At 34.8% G+C, this 23,641-nt stretch overlaps 1 protein-coding gene across 23 annotated transcripts in view; it reads right to left on the bottom strand.

The window, feature by feature from the left end:
• CD36 (CD36 molecule) overlaps positions 1–23,641 on the bottom strand; it is a 214,882-nt gene that overhangs the window by 11,768 nt on the left and 179,473 nt on the right. For 18 of the 23 annotated variants that reach the window (XM_036246795.1, XM_036246789.1, XM_036246791.1 and 15 more), the window contains 6 exons: positions 16,726–16,819; positions 16,047–16,238; positions 8,326–8,486; positions 4,058–4,205; positions 3,489–3,668; positions 1,045–1,136 (listed from right to left, as the gene is read on the bottom strand). In XM_036246795.1, coding sequence (XP_036102688.1) covers positions 1,045–1,136; positions 3,489–3,668; positions 4,058–4,205; positions 8,326–8,486; positions 16,047–16,166 — 701 coding nt within the window. In that variant the 5' untranslated portion in view covers positions 16,167–16,238; positions 16,726–16,819. Of the gene's footprint in view, positions 1–1,044; positions 1,137–3,488; positions 3,669–4,057; positions 4,206–5,732; positions 5,799–8,325; positions 8,487–11,082; positions 11,189–13,335; positions 13,476–16,046; positions 16,239–16,725; positions 16,820–23,641 lie in introns of those variants that run through there. The other 5 variants (XM_036246809.1, XM_036246810.1, XM_036246812.1 and 2 more) reach the window with 5 other exon arrangements.

The following is a 23,641-nucleotide window of genomic DNA, read 5'->3' as shown; positions in this document are numbered from 1 at the left end:
TGTGAGAGAGAAGCATCGATCTGCTGCCTCCTGCATGCTCCCTGACTAGGAGTTGAACTGTGACCTGGGTACATGCCCTGACCGGGAATCGAACACGCCACCTTTTGGTGTACGGGAGGATGCTCCAACCAACTGAGCCATCCAGCCAGTGCCCTTTCAGTTTTGAATACTTTATTCTTTTTTAGAAAATAAGTTGTCTAAAGCATATTTATTAACTTTGAGAAGAAAAGGCTTTCTCCCCTGACGAGTTAGGATTCTTCTTAATTTATACATATAATAAATTACCTACATTCCAGTTGAATAGGCAGGAACTAGGAAAAGAAAAAAAAACATGGCTAAATGAACACATCTCATTCTAGTACTGCTTCAAATGAGACATGGTCTTTATTTTCAAGTTTAATATGCAAATTTTAAAATTACTTGAAATATTAATTTTATATTTATATTGAGAAGAATTTTTAAATGCTAAGCTATCAATATAGACATTATTTCAAAAAATGTTTGAAGAGGAAAGTTATGAAACGGTTAGCATGGATTTATTAAGCTTTTCTCTCTAGAGATATATTAGGTCCTATCAGTGAATGAACAATTTTTATTTTATGTGTTCAATAAAAAGTTTAAAAACACAGTAAAACATATTTCGACACCTGCTAGATGATCAGTTGATGTATTGATTTTCTCCCTTTTCATTCTGTGGTTATCTAATTGGACAGTGTTCTGTAATGCTGGTTAACCCCAGAAATGAAAATTTTACCTTTGGATTTCTTTATTTTAGAGAACCTGTATATAAAGGTAAACCCAACCCTGCAGTGGGGCTGATTTCCAGCAGCTAGACACTAGTGTGACTAGCTGTCACAACTAACGGGTAATGCCTGGTAGAACAGAATCTTCAGGGTGAGATACAGGCAGGTCTGTTCTACAGGTGGGTGTCTATGTGCCTTCCCAGACATTAAATGAACACCACTCCTGCTTTAGAGCACCCTAGTCTCACACACACACACACACACACACACACACACACACACACTTTACCTGGATACTTACTTTTTACCTTTATAAGTGTCAATTATGGCAACTTTGGTTACATCGTCTTTTCCACTGAAAACTTTATAAACTCCATCTACAGTATTGTTGTACTGAAAAGACATGTACAAGAAAAAAAATCACTTCTAGAACAACCGATACTCCCCACGTTATAAAATATGTAATTAATTCACTTTGACATTTCTTAAAGACCAGTTACTCCTAGTTATTTTATATGATTGAAAATACGTATGCAATAAAATTTTTAAAAAATATGTTTTTATTGATTTTTTTTAGAGAGAGAAGAAGGAAGAGAAAGATAGAAACATCATTGTGAGAGCAAAACATTGATGGGCTGCTTAGTGCATGCCCCATACTGGGGATCGAGCCCGCAACCTGGGCATGTGCCCCACTGGAAATCCATTGGGACCTCTCAGTTCATAGGACGATGCTAAATCCACTGAGCCACACCTGTTGGGCTATGCAATGAAGTTTTAAAATTATTTGTCTTTAACATGTTAAAAAGACAAAATATAAAAGGTGCCAAGATGTAAGTACTAGATGATGAGACAAAGGATGAAAACATATCAGAAGTTGATGTAACCCAGACTCTTTCATAATTAAACCAGTAAGACCATTTTGATTACTACTCTTATTATGTTGAAGTGAGGGGATATTGAACAAAACTTATGAGAACAATGACAGATTTCTAGAATTATTCTAAATGTTATGATCTTTACTAAGTCGTTACCAAAAATTAGGTATACCAAATAAAAAAGTTTAATAAACTACCCAAGGAAAGAGTTATGGATATTTGAGCTAAAGAAATACTGAATTTCTGATCCCTTACCACTCTCTACATTGATACTTAATTGATAGATAATGTTGCAACCATAAACACTCTCTAATAGTAAAATAACAACAATGTACTGGAGAATAAAACTAATATCACATAGATGTCAAATCACTGTCAAAGTTCCAATTCAAGTTAATCAGTTTGTCCTATTTACAATTCAAAACATTAAGCTATAGCTAAATCTATCACTGAGTTCACGTTTTCCTTAATCTCCAAACAGCCATTTCATGATATTTATAGAGCACTAGAAGTTCCTTTTTAAATTTTTGGTAAGATTTTTGTTTTGTTTCGTTTTGTTTTTTGGTTAATCTTCATCTAAAGATATTTTTCCAGAGATAGAGTGAAAGGAAGGGGAGGGGAGGAGAGGGGGAAGGGGGGAGGGGAGGTGGAAGGGGGAGAGGTGGGAGAGAGAGAGATGTGAGAGATGTGAGACATGTGAGAGAGACACATTGATTGGTTGCCTCCCACACAACCCTGGTGGGGGCCAGGGATCAAAACTGCAACTGAGGTATGCGCCCTTGACTGGGAATTGAACCCACGACCCTTCAGTTTGCAGGCTGACACTCCAGCTGCTGAGCCAAATCGGCCAGGGCTGCACCAGAAGTTCTTATTCATAAACCCCATAAAATAGGACATGAATAAACTATCAATCCTATGTGTGGGAATTTTGGCTCCAAGTTTACATTAAAACAATTTGTAAGAGGTCTAGAGAGTAAGGAATGATAGAGTGAACACATTCAACACAATGAAAATGTTGTATTAAACTTTATTTTCTGAGAAAGTAAATGAAAACTGAAAATAGTATGCAGGCCCTGGCCAGTTTGGCTCAGCGGTTAGAGCGTCGGCCTGCGGTTCGGAGAGACCCGGGTTCGGTTCCCGCTAAGGGCATGTACCTCGGTTGCAGTTTGTCCCCGGCCCTGGTTGGTCGTGCGGGTGGCAGCCACTCGATGTGTCCCTTCACGTCGATGTTTCTCTCTCTCTCTCCCTTCCTCTCTCTCCCTCCCACTCTATCTGTACAAAAAATGAAAAATATCCTCGGGTGAGGATAAAAAAAAAAAAAAAAAAAATAGTATGCAAAGCCTTACCAGTGTATAACCTAATTTTAGACCCAAAAAAACCCCAAAAAACAAAAAACCTATACAGTTATCAAAGAATTAAATTCTGATTAAATATCAGCTTCTTAATTTTAAATTTAATAGTTAAATTTAGATAAGTAATTTTATGCGCTTGGAAGCTGAAACCATAAGAGATAAAGACTTTAAAATTTTTTTCTTTATTGATTTTAGAGAGAGAGGAAGTGAGAGGGAGAGAGAGAGAGAAACATCTGTGAAAGATAACACTGATTGGCCCTGAACTGGGAATTTGGCCCACAACCTGGACATGTGCCCTGACTGGGAATCAAACTGGCGACTTCTAGGTGCATGGGTCGACGCTCAGCCACTGAGACACACCAGCCAGGCATGAGATAAAGACTTTTAAAAAATTAGAATATATAGTCTCAGATAATAAATAGGGTTAACACACTAAGTTATAAAATTATTAATTCCCAATGCCATTATATTTATCCAATTGAAGTATAACATTACTGACATTTATATTTAGTACTCACAGGAAAAAATACACCGATTGTTGTAGCAATAGGGTATGGTACCAAATTCAAGAATGGATCCTTATAGCCCCACAAGAGTTCTTTCACAGTTCTCCTTTGAAACAGAGATGACTTTGACTTTTTGATAAGTGAATTGAGTACCATTTGAACAAATGCATTTGGATAGAGATGGGGTATAGCCTGCAAAAATAAAAGCACAGTTCAAGACACCATTTTCAGTATTAAATATGTAACAAATAGATGGATTAAAAATCAAAATGAAGTTTAATAAAATTTAAAAAACGGTATCTCTAAAGTGACTGCCAAATCTTGCCAGAACTAAAAGTGTAATTTTTCTAGTGCCTAGATGAATCCATTTAACTGCCTCTGCTTCAGCCAGAAGAAGACGTTCAAAGTTAACTCTTATTTTTTTTAATGACACACTTTAAGTGGTCTTCCAATTCAGTTGGTGTTTTTTTCATCTTTTATAATGACAGAAGCTCCATTCAAATAATGACATAGGCACAAAATAAGTACTATCTAATGATTCTAGAGCATTTCAAAACAAGTAATTCCGTTTGCCTACGCACAGCGACGGCCAGATTGAGAACGGTGAAGGTGTCATTCTCTGATCCAACTGACAGTGTCGGTTCAAATATGGCACCATTGGGCTGTACAAAAGAGACTGTGTAGTTGTCAGAGTCGTGGGTTATATTTTCCTTGGCTAGATAACGAACTCTGAAATACAAAAGTAAATAAAATCCAAAATTATTGTGTCACGTGAACATTAGGCATCAAATGTCATTCGTTTGTACAACAAATATTTTGGGGGGTCTGTAGAATATGTCAGAAATTATGCTAAACAATTGGGTTGAAATGATAAAGAAACCAATGCAGGTCTTTAGCAAATTAGAGAATGGGGGTCTTAAATTTGCATAGCAGGGGAGAAGTAATATGTGTTATTACAGGAATTTACACAGAGTCCATGGTAAAACACAGGACACATACAAATCCAGGCTTGGGATGGTCATGGTGGGGATAAGGGTCAAGACATATTCTGTAGCAATTGTACATAAGTGGTCTGAATTACAAATAGAAGTTTAGTTAGGCAAAACAGGTTAGGAAGTGGCTCGTAAAAGCTAAAAAACATGGTGTATTTTTAGAAATGCAAATGGTTGAATTTAGTTGGATTATAATGTGAGAGAGTAAGGAAAACTGTGGGAAATAAAGCCACTGAAATAAGCAAGACCTCAAACATAAAAGATTGTATCTCCAATTCAAATGTTTAGCCTCTAGGCTTAAGGTAAGGAGGGGCAGGAGAAAGATTTAAGCAGCAGAATATTAAGAACACATTGTCTTAGAAAGAATGCTCAAAATACATAATCTATTCAGCCCTGGCTTTTTCATATTTCCCAGTACTTTAAAGAGAATTCAAGGTAACTAATGAAATATAATGTACTTTTTACAGACTAATTTCCCTCCCCTTCCCATACTGGTTAGGTTCTAAGCTCTTGGCTCTAACATATCTAGGCTTCAAAGTACCAACTACATTTTATGAATGTGTTGAAGGGTGACTATTATGGAGAAAAATATTTTGCAGGCACAAGATACTCACTGAGATGAAATAATAGACACATCAGTTACTGCACTATCATCTATTGAATGTGAATGATGTAAGGTAAATAGATAACTAATGTAAAGGCAAAAAATAGGACTGAAATGTACAAAGACAATACTTTTCACTCAGGTATGACAAAAATGTAAATTTCTGCAGGGTATAGATTATGAGGGTTTTGTAATTCCAGCACAGTACCTGGTGTATGGTGAGTTCTTGAAAAATAATTTTTGAATGAATAAATTAATTAATGGTTCATATTATTTCAAAAGAGAACTCCCTATTATTTAAAATATTTTATTTTTAATCTATTTCATCAAAGCTTTATTATTTATTCTTATGGGAGTACTAAAGATATATAAAGAATATAAAAATCTAAAACAGCACCCAGGACAGTTTATTACTATTCAATTACTATTTGTTCTTATAAAGGTGTATTTTAAAATTGTAGTACATATTATTAACATTTAAAATGGAAATACTTTAGTTTTCAGGAATATATATATATGTGCGTGTATATATATACATATATATACACGCACATATATATACATATATACACGCACATATATATATACATGTATATATTAATTGAAATAATAGCTAAAAAATGTGACCTAAATTCTCTAGTTTAGGTGAATTGTACTTACAATATTATACCAGTAGATGGCACTCGCTGAGAAAAAAATTCTTTAACTGAGGCCTGTTACTAGAATCTGCTTTTGGGTGGTTGGCGAGAGGTTGAAGAGAGCATAGAGGGGATAAATGCAATAAAATAAAATAAAAATTAAAAAATAATCACTCATTTTTTTTGGTTTAAAAATTAGAATGTATACAGGTTTTGGAAAGTGTTGGTTAAGAAGGTCAAAGGGAGAAATTTGCCTTATATTTTGCCAAGACTGCTTTTTTTGTATTCCTGCTAAAACAAAGTAACCAAAACAAGTTATGTTGGATTTAAAAATATTCTGAAGGAATTATTAAATATTCATATAAATTCTAGAGATGTTGTAGGTTGGAATATATGTAACTAGGATCTCAATCCAGAAAATGCTATGCTTTGAACCACATCATACCTTGTCAATCAAAGTTTCATCAAAGTCACTTAAGCAGCCATCAACCAAGTAAGCCTGTGGTTCTGTTTGAGAAAGAATAGTCTCCTACACTTCCAGTTTCAACTGGAGTCAGAGCATAATTTGTTCACCTCAACAGACAGAAGGTTCTCAAGCTATTAATTTTTTTTCTGAAAGGTGGTTTCCCATTATTTAAGGCATCCTAGCAGACACTAATGACTCATTTTTGGTGACACTGTGAGACAGGATGACCCCATCATGGTCAGAAATCCCTTTAACATAGTTATATAAGTAGAACTTTATTGTTTATAAACATTAGCTGTAATTCCAACTTGTTTTCTCCAACCCTCCCATCTCTGTCTCTCCAAAGACATCTAACCCACAACCCTTTGTCTCTTAGGAACAGAGGTTAAAGCCGCTAAGGATAAAATATATATTACTTGTTATCAGAGTAGGACTAGGATTAGAGTCAATAGTAAGCTTATGTATCCCCATATTTTCCATAAAGTAAAAAACATAACTTCCCACAAACATAAATTTAAACAGAAAACATAAGCTTTCAAATTCTAACAACTATTCTCTTTCTTCACATGAATTCAATTAATCAGGTTATGATTTTTAAACAATATGCTTAGATATTCATAGGTACACATCATAGCTACATTTTTTTTGGAATCAAGATATTCATATAGGCTTTTGATAACACAAAACTATAAGAACATCAAAAAGAAAAATAGTTTCTAAAATAAGCTTTTTTGGTAACTAAAAAGCAAGTCTTCTCAGACAGCATTGTGCAAGGTTACGAACAAGCACAGAGACGGGAGACATGGAATAAGGGCTCGGACAACATGGGCACTGAGGCCTCTGTTCATCATGTTCTATTGTAACAGGCTCTGCCCTCACAGCTATTGTTATTTCATTGTGTTTTGAGTGTGAGTTGTCAATCTAGAAATATAATAATGCATGGAGAGAAAAAAATTATATATAATTACAGATGATCTAAAACAAATATGATACTAACACTATAAATTATAAAAAATCATTATAAGTGTATTTTGTGGTAAGACTTGATCATGGTATATAACTATTTGAGGAAAAATCACACATTTGTATATCAAATGACACAGCAGAATTTAATTATGTTCCCATATGGATCTCATATGTATATGCCTAATCACTGGTTAAGGTTGATGTTTTTAGCACCTCAATTTCTCCTTTTTTCACTTTGATAGTGGGGAAAAAAAGACATAGTCTATAACTTAAATAGGAAAAAATAAATCCAAAAGTCTAGGAGTTACCAGTTCCAAGGTCTGTATAAACATGAACAAATTACATCACATCCCTGGCATCAGTTTTGTTTAATTGAACAAAATTAAAAGTTCTGGCTAATTATTTCCCCTAGTTCGAATAGTCCAAGACACCATTCAAAGTGCATTAAGCTATTAGGGAATGTAAGATAAAGGTAGAGCATAATAATGATAATGATGATGATGATGATGATGATGATAATAATAATAATAATAGATAATGAAGCTACTGAATACATAGAACGCCCATTTGATCTGAAAATTAGTTTGAATAGAAATTCTTAGCAGGTACTGTAGTTACATAAAATCTGTTTAGTGTGGTTCTCAAATTTGGGTGTGTTTTGGAATTACCCAGAGAGGTTTATAAAACTTATTTCTGGTTTCAAATCCAAGCATCTCAGATTCATTTGATGTGGGGTAGGGTCTGAGAATTTGCATTTCTACCAAGTTCCCAAGTGATGCTGCTAGCCCAGGAACCACACTTTCAGAACCACTGATGTAACCTATACATTCAATTTTAAAAAGTTAAAATACTCTAGTTTTAAAAATTCTGATATTTTTTCTATTGAGCAGGCATATTCCAGAGTTGTTGAGAATATATTCCACAAGTGTAAAACACTTGTAACTTCTTAAATGTAGGACAATTATTTGATGGTGGTCAATTGATACCTAAAATCTGTATTTCTTATAATCATTAAATCCTAAGATTAGGATTCTATATCGACAGAAACAAAATATTTCACTGTATATTATTGGAAAAATAATATAAGTACATTTCAAATTAATGGCATTTATCAAATGGAAGTCTTCTCAGAAATGCATAAGGTCAAGGAAAGAATGCCACTTACTTGAGTGGACTCACTCACCTGTACGTGTAAGGGCCTACTTGCTTAACTTTAATATTGCTGCTGTTAGCTATCACTTCATCTGGATTTTGCACATCAAAGATCCAAAACTGTCTGTAAACTTCTGTGCCTGTTTTAACCCAGTTTTTAAAGGCAGTTGTACCTTCTTCAAGAACAACTTCCTATAAAAAAAGAAAACAAGTTCGGGTTATTTGTTTGCAGTATATAAGGGCATTTCTGGGCATTTTAACCTTTGGTCAGCCAATAACAAGACCATGCAAAAGTACCTTGTACATGAGAACCTTTGCAATCTTTCCACATACTTGCAACACAAATGTTTCAACAAATTATTATGGCAACCTCTTTAGTTAACCTTTTACAAAAAGAATCTGTGTGTAATACTGCATACGTGTCTGCTGATTTGAAGGTCAATCACGGGCAATGCTTACACAGTAACCCTATGGCAATATTGCAGCAGTTAGTAACACAACACCATTTATTAAGCATGTTTTATTAAAGCTGTTTCAAAAAGTTCTATCAGGTAGATTGTTAACTTGTCTTCTGCCCTCAATGAGTTGGGTTGATGAAGCAACACAGAAAAACTGAGAAAAATCTGGTGGTAATGGAAGCTATTTTCTTTTCTTCAAAAGTTGGATACTTTAGGGGATGATCACTTAATATTTATTAATAAGAAAAAAAACGCTTCCGAATGAAAAACAAAGTTGACTCTCCCACTTCAAAATCATGCTCAATATGGCTAACTGTCAATATATTTGCAGCAACCCAACAGTACATTTCCAAAGATTACAGGTCTAATTAATTATTACTAAGATACTGTGTTTTAAATAAAAGAATTAAATAAAGAAGTTGTTCTAGTATTCTTTTGTGAAATCCATTAAAAATTATTAATACCTCCTGAGGCAGAAAAAAATACCAATGACAAAATTAGAAAACCCTATATTAGAATCTGTCCCTTTCTTCAGGAGCTGTGGGACTAAATGGAAAGTCACCAAACCCCTACAGGTTAATCCTGCGGGTTAATCTCATTATTTGTGAAAAACAGGGGTTTCCTTCTATGGCATTCACTCCCTGAGCTGAAAGTCTATGAGCTTCGTAACAACAACAAAGGCAACTTTGTGGCAGGCAGTATGTACTTCCAATTAAGAACCTTGGAAAAAATGCCCAGATGGAAAACTCCAATTTACCTTAGTGTGCAAAAGGAAGAGGAAGAAAACTATTTCACAGTAAATGAACCTAAAGAGGCCCACGAATATGGGAACACAATCTGATCTATTTGTTTTCTTCACCTGGAAGTACCAGTTCACAGAATGAAGGATCAGGAAAGGACACTGAACGTTATTATCATATTTTCTAGTAGAACACGCGGAGACACTGAGAATTCAGGTGGCTGGCCCCAGGACCACCTGGCACAGCGCAGTAGAATCACACTGAGAATCCCAGTCTCTGACCCTTAGACTAGTCCTCTTTAACACCATGCTATTACTGCCTTTTTTTTTTTTTTCTTCTGTCACCTCTACACTTAGTTGGTAAAAGTCAAATTGAGTTACATATCTTCAGGAAACTTTATTTATTGCTTAAAGCAGAGAAGGGGCAATTCCTTAGAGAACAGGACACCAGTCTAAGCCGCCGTTACAAAATCCTTGCTGTGGCAATCATCTCCACTGGGTACACTGGAACTGTGAGTAATGGGAGGCCCTATTGCTTTTACAACCAACTGTCCTGGAACAACTTGTCATCTGCTCCCAAAAGGTCTGATTTCTGTACGAACAAGCCCCGTATTAAGACAAAATTACAAATAGATGATGTATTATGGTTCTTCTTCTAAATGTAAGGATGTATAATGAGTATGTTGAAGCTGAAATCTATGTAGAAGCTGCAAGCTGTATTAATTTACCCATTTCAAGAGACTTATGAGGGAAAAACACATACGAACCTACACACACACGCACACGCACACACACGCACACATTACTCACACTCTAAGAATCTTAAGGGCTAATGCAATATCAAATATTTATCATGTACCCTTCAAGGCACATGTTTTATTTCAGTTCTTAATGAAAGAAAATGCTTATCGAATTGAAAAGGGACTGTGACAGAATGTTCTGGCAAGACAGAACAACCCCTAACTCTAATGCACATGGATTAATGTTAAAAGACATGGTATGTGTACTGTGCCTTTCTTCTAAAGGCCATAGATCACTTTGCCTTAATTGTTCATCTGAAGATATTTTTAAAAATGGGAATGTTGAAACACAAAGATTTAAAATGAATGCTTCGAATTATCAGCTGTTAAAGTTCGGGTCGTCTAAAACCATCCATTTTTTTCAGAGGTAGAGATGGATCCTAGAGGAAACAGATGTCTAATTCAATGACATATGATAATTTAGTAGCAGATAATAAAGAAGCCAGGTCTTTTCACTACCATTTTGTGCAGTTTCTATAACATCATGATTTGTCCCGAGACAAAGAGAAAAATATTGAAACATTCAAAATAGGAATGCATTTTTTCCTGATGTTAACACTATTATATATTACAAAATTGTATAGCTACTCCTGGACTACCAAGACTAAGTATGGCAGAAGTTCTTTTTAAAAAGGATCAAAAGATACAATGTCCTTTGTGAATTTAAAAGGCCTTGATTGAAAATTGGATTTGGACTATCTAGCCTAATCTGCAAATCCTTCACTAAATTGTAAGTATAATGATAATTGTTGTGTGCACAGAAAAAGTCATAGAATTTAAGATCCTCTCACTTGGTTGATGTGTGCATCATCATCTGTCCCTGACTTGAAGTATGCAGACTCTCCAGCCCCAGCAATGCCTGGATTCAACATGATGACTGTGTGGCATGGTCTCCACCTGGATTTGAGAGTTATTGACTTTGAAATTTCTGTTCTGTTTCATTCATTTGAAAGCAGATGTTTGTGACAGGGCATATTTTTAAAAATTCTACCTTCTTTAACAACTAATACTTCAGGCATTGTTTTTGATTTTTTTTTTTTTTTAATCCTCACCCATAGATATTTTTCTATTTATCTTCAGACAGAGTGGAATGGAGGGAGAGAGAGAGAAAAATTGATGTGAGAGAGAAACATCAATAGCTGCCTCCTGCACACCCCCCACTGGGGGTTGAGCCAGCAACCCAGGCATGTGCCCTGACCGGGAATTAAACCGGAACCTCTCAGTCCATGGGACAATGCTCAGTGAACTGGCAGGGCTGAATTTTTCAAATACTACAAAAATGTACAAACTTTTGTTATATGTAGAAATATTATAAGCATATATTATGAAATTAAACATAAATTAATTGATATTAAAATATAAGATATTAAAATATAATCTATTGATTCAAAAGTCTAGTCATTTTAATGAACATAGATAATTATTATTTAAATTTACTTTATCTGAAAGCATTTATTAAAAGCTACTAAAGGATCATTTTTATCAAGAACTGGAGGAAAAAAGGATGGCATAATTAAATAATGATATGATTGGACATTAGTCTTTTAATAAGTCAATAAAAAGAAAACTTTAATCCCTTCTTGATGTTCTATAGTAAATATCATAGAAAAATTAAATTAAAAGTTATTTAAAATTATTTATTACTTAGGTTACACAATATTCAGTAAACATTTATCCAGTGATATTAACAAAGTCAAGTGATAAATTATCTTTTGTGAACAGTTGCAGAACATGGACCTTTTTCTAAAGTGGAACCTTTTTCTAAAGTGCTTTGGTAGTTTGCACTTTGGGGGCAGCCTGAGCCACTGGCTTTTAGTCTCTTTAGCAAGATTACATAAATCTGCTGACTAAGCACAATTCTATTAGGAACCACAGTATAAAATGTTGGTAAGAAAGTTTCCCACTATAATCCATAAAAAAAGCATGAAATCCCTAAAAAAATCCCTTGGAAATAAAGAAATATATATACATATCTATCCCTCTCTCTCCTAATTTAGTCCCTCCATCCAGACTACCACTCATTCCTCCTCCCATCAGTGTTCCATGTACTCCATCACACTAGAACAGTGCCTTTTGGTACAGAATGTGCAAAGACCCTTCTAAAAGAGAGTCATTCCATATGAAGAAATGCTCAACATCACTAACCATCAGAGAGATGCAAATTAAAACAACAATGAGGTATCACCTCACACCTGTCAGAATGGCCGCCATCAACAAATCATCAAACAACAAGTGTTGGCGAGGGTGTGGAGAAAAGGGGACTCTAATACACTGCTGGTGGGAATGCAGACTGGTGCAGCCGCTATGGAAAACAATATGGTGCTACCTCAAAAAATTAAAAATTGAACTTCCATTTGACCCAATGATCCCACTGCTGGGAATATACCCTAAGAAGCCTGAAACACCAATCAGGAAGAATATATGTACCCCCATGTTCATAGCAGCACTATTTACAATAGCTAAGATCTGGAAAAAGCCCAAGTGTCCACCAGTAGACGAATCGATAAAAAAGCAGTGGTACATATACACAATGGAGTACTATGCAGCGGTAAGAAAGAAAGATCTCTTATCCTTTGAGACGACATGGAGGGACCTGGAAAGTATTATCCTAAGTGAAAGAAGCCAAGCAGAAAAAGACAAATACCACATGATCTCACTTATATACGGAATATAATGAACATAATAGTCTGAGGAATACAGTAGACCCAGACACATGGAAGTAGGGCACAGACTGACATCCCTCAGAAGAGGGGATGGGGGGTGGGGGGTGGGAAGAGATAAACCACAGAACTTATATGCATGTATGCATGACCAATGGACATGGACAACTAAGCCGGGGACAGGGTGGAGGGGGGGTGGGGTGGGGGGCGCCAATGGGGTAAAAAGGTAAAATATCTGTAACAAAAAAATAAATAAAAATTCATTAAAAAAATAAAATAAATAAAATGAAAGAGAGTCATTCATTTTCCTTGAATTTTTTTCTTGTTTTTCTGTTTTTTGTATTCTTTCTTTCCAATATTTTCTATTGTAGATAGAGCACAAACCTTGTATCATCTATTTTCTGCCTTGAGGTTGCCTAGGTTTGGAAACTGACTCCCCCTCCTTTGGCTAGGTGAGTTGGCAAGTTGTTTTAAAATCTTGTGCTGGTAAAATAGGTAAAATAATAGTACCATCTCATAGATATCTGTGAACATCAAGTAAATAAGTATATATGAAGCTCTTAGTAGCACTAAATACATGATTGCCATTTGATCTCTAACTGCATACCTACCAGAAAACATATAACAATGACTACTGCCTATCACATGGTTAATTAAATATTCTCCTGCCTGATGTTCAAAGCTTCCTATATCTTACCTCATGTTGTTCTCTTTCTAATCATCTCTTGTTAATCCCATATTTCTGTCACATCTTCTATATTCTTTCTTTCCTATTCACAACATTGCACTTTCACAACTTTCCCCATAGTATTAATCAGTCCTTTTAATGCTTTTATAGCAGCCTTCTTTAAAATTTCAAAATTCTATAGTTCTTTAAAAGCCAACTCAAGTCTCACCTTCTTTCTGAAATGATTTGAATACACCGAGAGAGCTCTCTTTCTAAATATCATTTATTTTTCCATATTGTACATTTTAGAATTCAATTCTAAGAGTCTCACAGGTCTCTCTCTATTTCTTTACAATATGCTTTTCCCTAGTTAAATCTTAAATTTGTTGAGACAAAAATGTATTTTATTCTCTCAGCAAATTTTTGATGTCTCAAAATTCTTATTGTCTCAGGATTAGCTATTATGAACATAGAGATGAATATTAAACAACTAAAATAGACACTACCAGTTTGTATGCCACCTAATAAATGGTCTATATGGCCTATATGTACTAATATTGTTGAAAAAAATAAATGATGATCAATAATCAGCTATTGATCATCAATTATGCATCAGAAAAAAAATAGTCTTAGTCTAAAATGCTGTGTAGTGGGAGATTATTGTGACATTTCTATTCCGGAGATTTTTTCAAAAGATAAACTGTAGCTGTGCGTTAGCAAGCACACGGATTCTGTTCTCTCTCCAGAGAAGATCTAGGAGAGAAGGCGCATTTTACAGAGTAGCAAGGGGATTAAGCACTGGCACTTTCATTTCACACTATGATCTATCTTTCTCTATCAAACTACATTAAAAGTAATATCGAGAAAATTGGGAATTCCAAACGAGGGATGACATTACATTTATAATATTTTTTTTCAGTGAAAAATTATTGGGGCTGAAGATTTACAATCTGTTAGCAATAGAAAAGCCAGAACTGACTCTGTTATTATGAAGCAAATGTAGCATGCAAGTATACAAACTATAACCTAAAAAATGTCCTACTTTTCTTCTCTTATAATAAGAAAGCAGCTATAATTTTAAGTGAGATTATTTCTTTTACCTTTAAAACCTTTATACTTTTTAGCTAAAGAAGGAAATACAAACTAGTAATTTTCATCATGAGTAACTAGATTTAAAATTAATTCTTCATATTGATTAATTAAGCCAATGCTTCCATGAAATAAAATGGTTTTTATTTATATTACTAATAAGGGGAAGATATCAAATATAGATGAATGAATGAGGACGATAAATGCCTTGGCAGAAACAGAAATTTTAGTATGAATTAGTAGGTGCAGCCCATTTTATGATCTAATCTTTGTTGTTCTCTACTGTGTACTGTACATATAAACCCTTTGTCTAGGCCACTGACATCTAACCAGGCTGAGAGCTGACAGCAGTACTTAGACATGTTTTATTTGGACAGGATTATGTTTTGAAAAAATAAACATCATGGCTTCCAGTAGAGCACACATTCTCACGTTCACAGAAATCCCTGTTCTTCATTTTATCTTGTTCCTCACAGCTTCAATTTTATTATTATTATTTTTTAAATCTGTCTCCAAACTTCTGAAACCATTTGAATTTACTATCTTTGGTTTAGGACTTCAGCAGATCCGTATGTCTTCCTCTCTTTATCAGTTACAGCGGGTGAGTGAAGCAGATTAGAAGGAACTAGGGTGGGAAATGAATTCTAGTTCATTGTGTAAATCTGTGTATTGAATCACTTTAATTTGGTTAAAACTACAGTCTACTTGTTGCATATACACTGGCATGTGTCCTATATAACATTTCTAAAAGTATTTTATGAAATATAAAGCTTTATGTATAGGCAATATTTATAGGACAATCATATATTATTAGACGTATTATAAAAAGAAGCAGTTTACCAAGTAAAAAAGAGTTCACTAGTTTTACCAAAAATTACTGATACATTATTAAACACTATTATGTTTAAAGGATTATATATAATATGCATTTATATATTATATATTATAAATATGTATTTACTTTTCTCAGTATTAACCAAACTACATTTACTCTTATACATGTACCCTGACAAAATATACTTACCTATTTTTTACTCAAAAGCATACCTCATACTGTTTAAACATAAACAATTATTTTAACTAACCTACATACCTATGAATAGCTTTTATCATAATTTGAATATTTATACTTAAGATAGCAATTCATTCATGGTAAATATACATCATGCTTTTAACATTTCTCTATTGTGTACAGTTGTGGTGGTTCATAACCACTTTGTATTAAAGACACAAAGTTGCCAGTTACCAGGAAATATAAAACAAGTACCCAAAGCAAATAAGGGACAGAAAATAGAATGAATCAGAATGACAAAGAAAATATCCTTTAGATTACTTGTACCTTTTTAATTGTCTTCTCAATGAGCATGTCTCCAACCGGCATGAGAATACCTCCAAACAAAGCCAGCACTGCACCAATGACAGCACCAGCAATGAGCCCCTGGTTTCGACTGCAGCCCATTTTTCTTGTTCAGGGAAAAAGCTAAGGTCTGGCACCTGCTTCCTTTAAGTCCCAGGTTTCTAAGAACTCTGGCTGTATTATTAAAATGAGATAATAAAACAAATTTAAATATCAACACAAACAGATCAAAGTACCAAGAAGACATATTCCTGAATCAGATTATTTTTCCAGTTATCAATAAACAAATGTTTTTCTTTTTGTTTTAAGATGCTGATTTTCTAGATTAGGGCCTCGTGTTTCTCACTTTTACTATCTGTCAGGGGTACAGCTTTAAAATATTGTCACATACAGCATTTCTTCAAAATTCTCCTAATTTTCTTATGAATAATTAACAATGAAATCTTATCTAAAGAGAACACACTCATCGTACTCTTGCCCTCATCTGCCTGTACTCAGCCTGTGAAACTCAGTTGCATCTTCAGCCTCCATCTGGCCTCTCCATGCAAACACAGCCATCCACACCTGCCCTGGAGTTTTCCTTCAAACTGAATGCGGGTGGACTGACCTCTTCTCCATCTAAGTGCTAAGCAAGTGTGGTAACATGTTCTCTTTACTATACCTGATTCACAGATGAACAGCCAAGATATGGATTTTATAGAACGTGATTTGATGAGTCTCAGAAAGAATCAATTCTTCTAATCATTGTCAGCTGTCTGTTAAAACAAAGAATCATGGGTAACTTGGGGAAAGACAACATTAGAAAATTCAACTAGAATACTAATACCACCAAAATTATCATTACTGTGAAAAAAAAAATCCCATTTTCATGGCCACTGAACAAATGCCTAAATTGTTTCTTGAATTGTGGAAAATAAAATATTTTGAAGTAATCTCTTTTACTTTCAATTTTATTGTTAATAATTAACTTTTGAATAGAATAAATGTGCAAAGAATTTGAAGAATGTGTATAATGTAAAGCATGCCTAGTTTTAATGCTAAGCATTGCTTTGTTACTAGTCTCAAATAATTTTTTACACTATCATTTGCAATATTATTTATATTGTCATGGGCAACTGATTTATGCCAACTCTTAAAATGAACTAGTTCGTAACAGTATGTATTTCGCCTAGTCAAATTTTTTTTTTTTTGGAACTGTTTACTATGTGGTTATTTCATAAAGATTGGGAGAAAATGATGTGGAATGAGTGGATCCTCTTGTAACAAAGTTAATAAGAATCTATTACTTGTGACTAATATTTGAAACCACATTCATTTAAGCTATTAGGATTGTAACAGCATATTTTAAAATGGGGTTGACCTGACATTGATGAACAGTCAGAATACTTTGTAGCTTATAAACAAATATCCCCTACCTCAAAATGCCCATGGCCAAGGAAAACATAGATGCTGAGAGAATGTAGGCTACAAAAGAGTCATGCACAGCATACTTTTTGTCAACACTTTAAATGTAATAATAAAAATTATATTTTGGTAGGGTCTTGAATTTCCCTCCACAGTTTTGTTGCAACAGTTGTACCAGTCTTATGATTTTATTAGTATTTATTTCCACTGTGGGACTATTAAGTTTTTCAAAAATATATTTTTATAGCTAAGAGAATAATGGTAAGGCAATAAAAAAAAAAAAATAGACTCCTCCCCCCCCTCAAATGGAGAAAAATAAATGTTACAAAATTTTTCCATGGCAATTTTATTTATTTATTTTTACTTGTTCTTATCCATTGTGATTTATCTCTACCTATGCCTTTACCTAGGGTACATCCACTGTAAATCAGGATGCAACAAACTCATTCACACCAAGGTCCTGTGGCTAAGAGGCTTGAATAGTCATGAGTGTCACATGTTTCTTCTAATGTAAAAGGAAAACACAAAAGCCTAAACTTGTGGCTTATTTTTCCTGTGTAATTTTGTGTCACAGAGCAAATGGGGTTGGCTTTTTATTAATTGCTTAAAGGTAGAGTATGAAGAATAGTTTTCCCTGCCCTCTAAAACCATGCAACATGCTACCACCTATGGCTTGGCCAGACTTGTCATAATACAATAGAACAAGTTATTTAAAGTTGATACTAAGTCCCTGGCCGGTTTGGCTCAGCGGTTGGAGCGTCGGCCTGCGGTCCGGAGAGACCCGGGTTCGGTTCCCGCTAAGGGCATGTACTTCGGTTGCAGTTTGTCCCCGGCCCTGGTTGGTCGTGCGGGTGGCAGCCACTCGATGTGTCCCTTCACGTCGATGTTTCTCTCACTCTCTCTCTCTTTCTCTCTCTCCCTCCCACTCTATCTGTACAAAAAATGGAAAAATGTCCTCGGGTGAGGATAAAAAATAAATAAAATAAAATAAAGTTGATAATAAGGATTGGAGAATGCCAAGTAGAATTACCTTGCAAAGTATAACTGTACAGCACCTTAAACTTTCCTTGAAACATAATCTTTTAAACAGCCATAGTAATTGCTAAGTACAGAATAGCATACTGCTGTTCTATATACTTTAAACAAATAACCATATTCAAGGTAGCTTATTAAGTAATATTTACTTAAAGCTCATTGCATAGGCCACCTTTCAACTCTTATTTGCAAGTTATCCAACCTGGTGTAATTGAGATAAGGAGAGTAGAGATTAAACCAAACCCGATTTGCCACTCTTTTGCCAGGTGACCTTGGGCAAGCCTTTTAATCTCTTTAAACCTCAATTTCCTCATGTGCAAAAAAAAATATGTTAAGACCAGATACGTTTTTAAATGTAAGCAACTGAAACAGTTCTTCACTCAAATTCTTACACGAAAGACCAATAAGGCAGAATTATTATGATTACAGCAGCTGTAAATGATTTCTAAATGATTTCTGACACGCCCCTTCCCACCTTTAAGAAACTCTAGGAGAATCTCTAGAGAGACCTATAGCTTTGCAAACCCATTTAAAAATTGAGACAAAAAATCCATAGTGTTAAGTTCCAGTTTTGTTTATATAACATCATGAATCTTTTTTTTAAAATACAACTTAAAGACTAAGTCATCCTTTCAGAACAATTATTTTGTGTCCTATATAAATTTCACTAAAAACTATTCAACATTAATATCATTTGCAAATCTGACCGATGGACTATAAGGTGACTCGAAAGTTACAATTCTGCAGTTGCCCAAATAAATGTATGTGCATATATTTGCTTCTTTCCAAATTCTATGCCATAATGTCGTCATGAATCTATCTGACTTATCCAGAATCTTTCTCTTTTATTCAAGTAATTCCCTGTACAGGGAAGAGTTTCTGCAAAGAGCAAACAGTCCCAAGAATGTCTACTTGAGGAGCCAGGGGGAAGCGCATGTTCTCCAACACCCCCATCTTTAAAGCTGAAAACTCATCATCATTATTTCTAAGAACCTCGGGCTAAGAGATGTCAAAAAATAGGGATGCCTAGATACTGCCAACTGGGAATGTAAAACTAAAGTGAAATAGTGTACATGTCTCAGTGTTGTTGAGTCAGGTTCATCAGAAAACAGAAATGTCAGGTAATTTGTTAACTGTCCAACCATGTGATTCTACATTAGTCAAATACCAGTCTGGGTGATATATAAGCAAAGATATAGGTATGAATATGAGATTGCTTCAAACAGGTACTGATATTTTTTAGAGAGAGAGAGAGAGAGAGAAAGAAGAAGAAGAAGAAGAAGAAGAAGAAGAAGAAGAAGAAGAAGAAGAAGGAGAAGGAGAAGGAGAAGGAGAAGGAGAAGGAGAAGGAGAAGGAGAAGGAGAAGGAGAAGGAGAAGGAGAAGGAGAAGGAGAAGGAGAAGGAGAAGGAGAAGGAGAAGGAGAAGGAGAAGGAGAAGGAGAAGGAGAAGGAGAAGGAGAAGAAGGAGAAGAAGAAGGAGAAGAAGGAAGAAGAGAGAAGAGAGAAGAGAGAAGAGAGAAGAGAGAGATTAGGTTTATTTACTTTTTCAAATTTTCTGATTGATTCACTTTTATTAATATGATGTAAGTTTTAACATTTTTTTTCTTTAAGTATAGGCCAGATATTTGACAATCTTGGGTTCATTTATTATCCTTGGTGCCATCACATAATCATGAGTAATTAAATATTGCAACTATAATTCTACTTTAACCTTCTGCCCCAGACTGCAAAATCACAATCAGTTTCATTCACCTGAAGCAGCAGAGGGCCAAACATATTATTGCAAAACGTGATGAGTAAATAAGGGAAAAGTTCAGGCTCCATCACACAGTCTATTCAATAGTTTCTACACTCATGTTTACCCTCAGGGGGAAAAATGTAGTTTGTTTCCACTATTCTTTCAAATTTAGATATTGCGAGCATGTAAACATTGTGTCTTACACACTTGGTTTCTTAATAACACAGCTCCTTACATATTAAAATAGGTAATTTATTTTCCCTGCTAATTTAGGATTCATTCTTATTCTTAATTATTTTTTCTTCATACAAAATAGACAAAATATCGGTAATAATTTGCTTCTTGCTTAAAGTACTTAAATTTAGAAAGCAAAGATTAATCACAGGTATACAAACAAAAACTTCTGTAGGGAAGATATCATGATTATAACTTTCATGAGTCTCTAGGGAAATCAGCTGTATCCTCTCAGTTTATAGATTATAAATCCAATTCCTTTTGTAGAATTAGTGAGAGTATCTTATTCCCTTGTGCTATATTTGAAAGAAGAAAAAAGAATAGAATTTTTTTCTTTTTCTTCTTTTCTGTCAAATCACCAGGGCATTTCTATAATGAATTTATGATCATTATGCCTTTCCACTATGTTGAAAAGCTGGTGGTAGAAACTGAGAGACTGAGCCATGAGAAGCCTTCCCAATACATAGGTCAGGAAATCAGAAGATTCCCAGGGAATCTGCACTTACTCCCATATGTAGGTAAAGCTATGTTCCCTGGGAAAGTCCACCCAGAAAAAGTATGGCACAAAGGTAACCTTCCCTGAATGTGAACTACAACACTTGAAGAAGTGTCTGATGACAAGAATTGTTGTATCACAGATGAAGGCCAAGACCTGGATGACATTTTTTTACTCATAGGTGACTCGTACCTCAAATTTTCTATTCTATCTGTAAGCCTTCCTTCCAATTTCCTTAAAACAGGAAAGCAGCCCCCATACACTTGTTTTTCACTACACACATACTGTTATTCTTTTGATACACAGTCTTCCTCACCTAAAAATACACAATATCTGCTCACAAAATCCATTTTGGAGTTTTATTTGGGGGGGGGGGTATTAATTCAATGATGCTAGTTAGCTTTCAAAATTAATTAAATCCTTTTTCACACTATACCACATCTAGGTGTGTTTACAAAGCCATGATTTCATTTATTTATTTATTTATTTATTTATTTATTTATTTATTTATTTATTTATTTATTTATTTATTTTTATCCTCACCCGAGGACATTTTTTGATATTTTGTTCAGATAGAGTGGGGGGGAGAGAGAGAGAGAGAAACATCGACGCGAAAGCGACACATCGAGTGGTTGCCACCCACATGATCCAACCAGTGCCGGGGACAAACCGCAACCAAGGTACGTGCCCTTAGCAGGAACCGAACCCGGGTCTCTCCGGACCGCAGGCTGACGCTCTAACCGCTGAGCCAAACTGGCCAGCGCCAAAGCCATGATTTCTTAGACATGACTGAGATTCAGATTAGAATCCGAGGGAGTGGAAATGAGTGTAAATCAATAATTTAAATCTGGTTATGTTTTATCATGTGGAAAGAAAAGGTCCTTAAATAAGTACTTCATAAACTTTTGTTTAGAGATAGAATTCTTATTTCAAGTTAAATTTTACATGCAATCTCAATATGTAAAGATAGTTAAAAGAAAAGCCATTCTGTTAAATGGGGGCAGAAACTGTGACCTGTTCTGCCCTGGCCAGTTTGGCTCAGCGGTTAGAGCGTCGGCCTGCGGTCCGGAGAGACCCGGGTTTGGTTCCTGCTAAGGGCGCGTACCTCGGTTGCAGTTAGTCCCCGGCCCTGGTCGGTTGTGCGGGTGGCAGCCACTCGATGTGTCCCTTTCACGTCGATGTTTCTCTCTCTTCCTCTCTCTCCCTCCCACTCTATCTGAACAAAAAATGGAAAAATGTCCTCAGGTGAGGATTAAAAAAAAATTTCTTTAAAAAAAAAAGAAAGAAAGAAACTGTGACCTGTTCTTATTGCAGTCACACCTCACTTGGCCTCTCATCTCCACAGAACCCAAGGGCTCTGCAGAACATTTTTAAATAACTAGATTAAGAGATATCCACCATCTTTTCTTACTGAAGTTATCATGATCCTTTTAATTTGTATGTTCCTTTCTATCCTATCAGAATATGTGAAGGTAAAATATATATAACAGAAAAAATTATAGACATCTATAATATAAAACAATAATACACTACTTTAAATTATACTTTCCAAATATTTCTATTTAAAAGTTGTTTTGGTGGTAGTCTTAAACAATTAAAATGATAAGTATATTGGACTTCATGTGTTAAAGAATCTGTCTAGAAACAAGTCTACCTTCTGGGATACTTTTTGGAGTACCTGATTACAGAGATTACTATAGGTTTGGAATGATCAGAGTCATATATGTTTAGGTTTAAATGGGCTTATCTATAGCCATTCTTAATCTCTGAACCCTAGACAGGAATGCTGTTATTGATTTTCCACCCAAAATTCTACTATAATAGTTAAGATTCTGGGCTTCGAAGTCAAGTAAATTAGCTTCAATTCCAAGTCTTAATATTATGGTTTCTCTCTGAGTGAACTTTCTTTTAAATGGGCATTTTATACAATAAATAAGGTGGCAAATGTCAAATAAAAGTAAATGGAGTAATGTATAAAATTCCTACCATAGCAAATGTTATTGTTATTTTGAAATGTTATAAACCGTTATGTTGAACAACTATAGCATAATGTTATTTCATTTTGACCAAGTAAAGTATTATTATAAAATATTGAGAAATGTGCCTGGCTAGAATAACTCAGTTGTTTGAGCATTTTCCTGTACACCAAAAGGTTGCTAGTTCGATCCCCAATCAGGGCACATGCAGAAAGCAATCAGTAGATTTCTCTCTCACATTGATGTCTCTTTTTTTCTCTCTCTCTCACCCTTCCTCTCTCTAAGTATGTCCTCTGGTGAGGATTAAAAAAACAACAACAACCTGATAAATGCATACAGTTTATGTAAATAGGAATGATTATTTGCAAAATACATAGTTTTCAATGTAACCTGATAAGATGGTTCATTCCTTTTACACAAAGAAACTTAGAATATCATGCAAATGGAAAAAAGCTACTAGGTTAGAAAATGCTACTTGAAACTTTTAGCCATGACGTGGGCCAGTGACCTAAAACACATTGATTAAATCAGAAAAAATTTACAAAATTAGTTCCTTCAGGAACAAAAAATCCATAAGATTCAAATGTGTTTTAGTAAACATGGCCAAATATATTCGTCAAAAAATAAGGGTGGCAACTATAACTTTGGAGGTAAATTTCAAATATCTCTGTATACTCTAAGTTCCTCTCCTAT

The sequence above is a fragment of the Molossus molossus genome, unplaced genomic scaffold (genome assembly GCF_014108415.1).
Source record: "Molossus molossus isolate mMolMol1 unplaced genomic scaffold, mMolMol1.p scaffold_m16_p_7, whole genome shotgun sequence".
Classification (NCBI taxonomy): Eukaryota; Metazoa; Chordata; class Mammalia; order Chiroptera; family Molossidae; genus Molossus; species Molossus molossus.
This window is presented reverse-complemented; position numbering and strand designations above follow the sequence as displayed.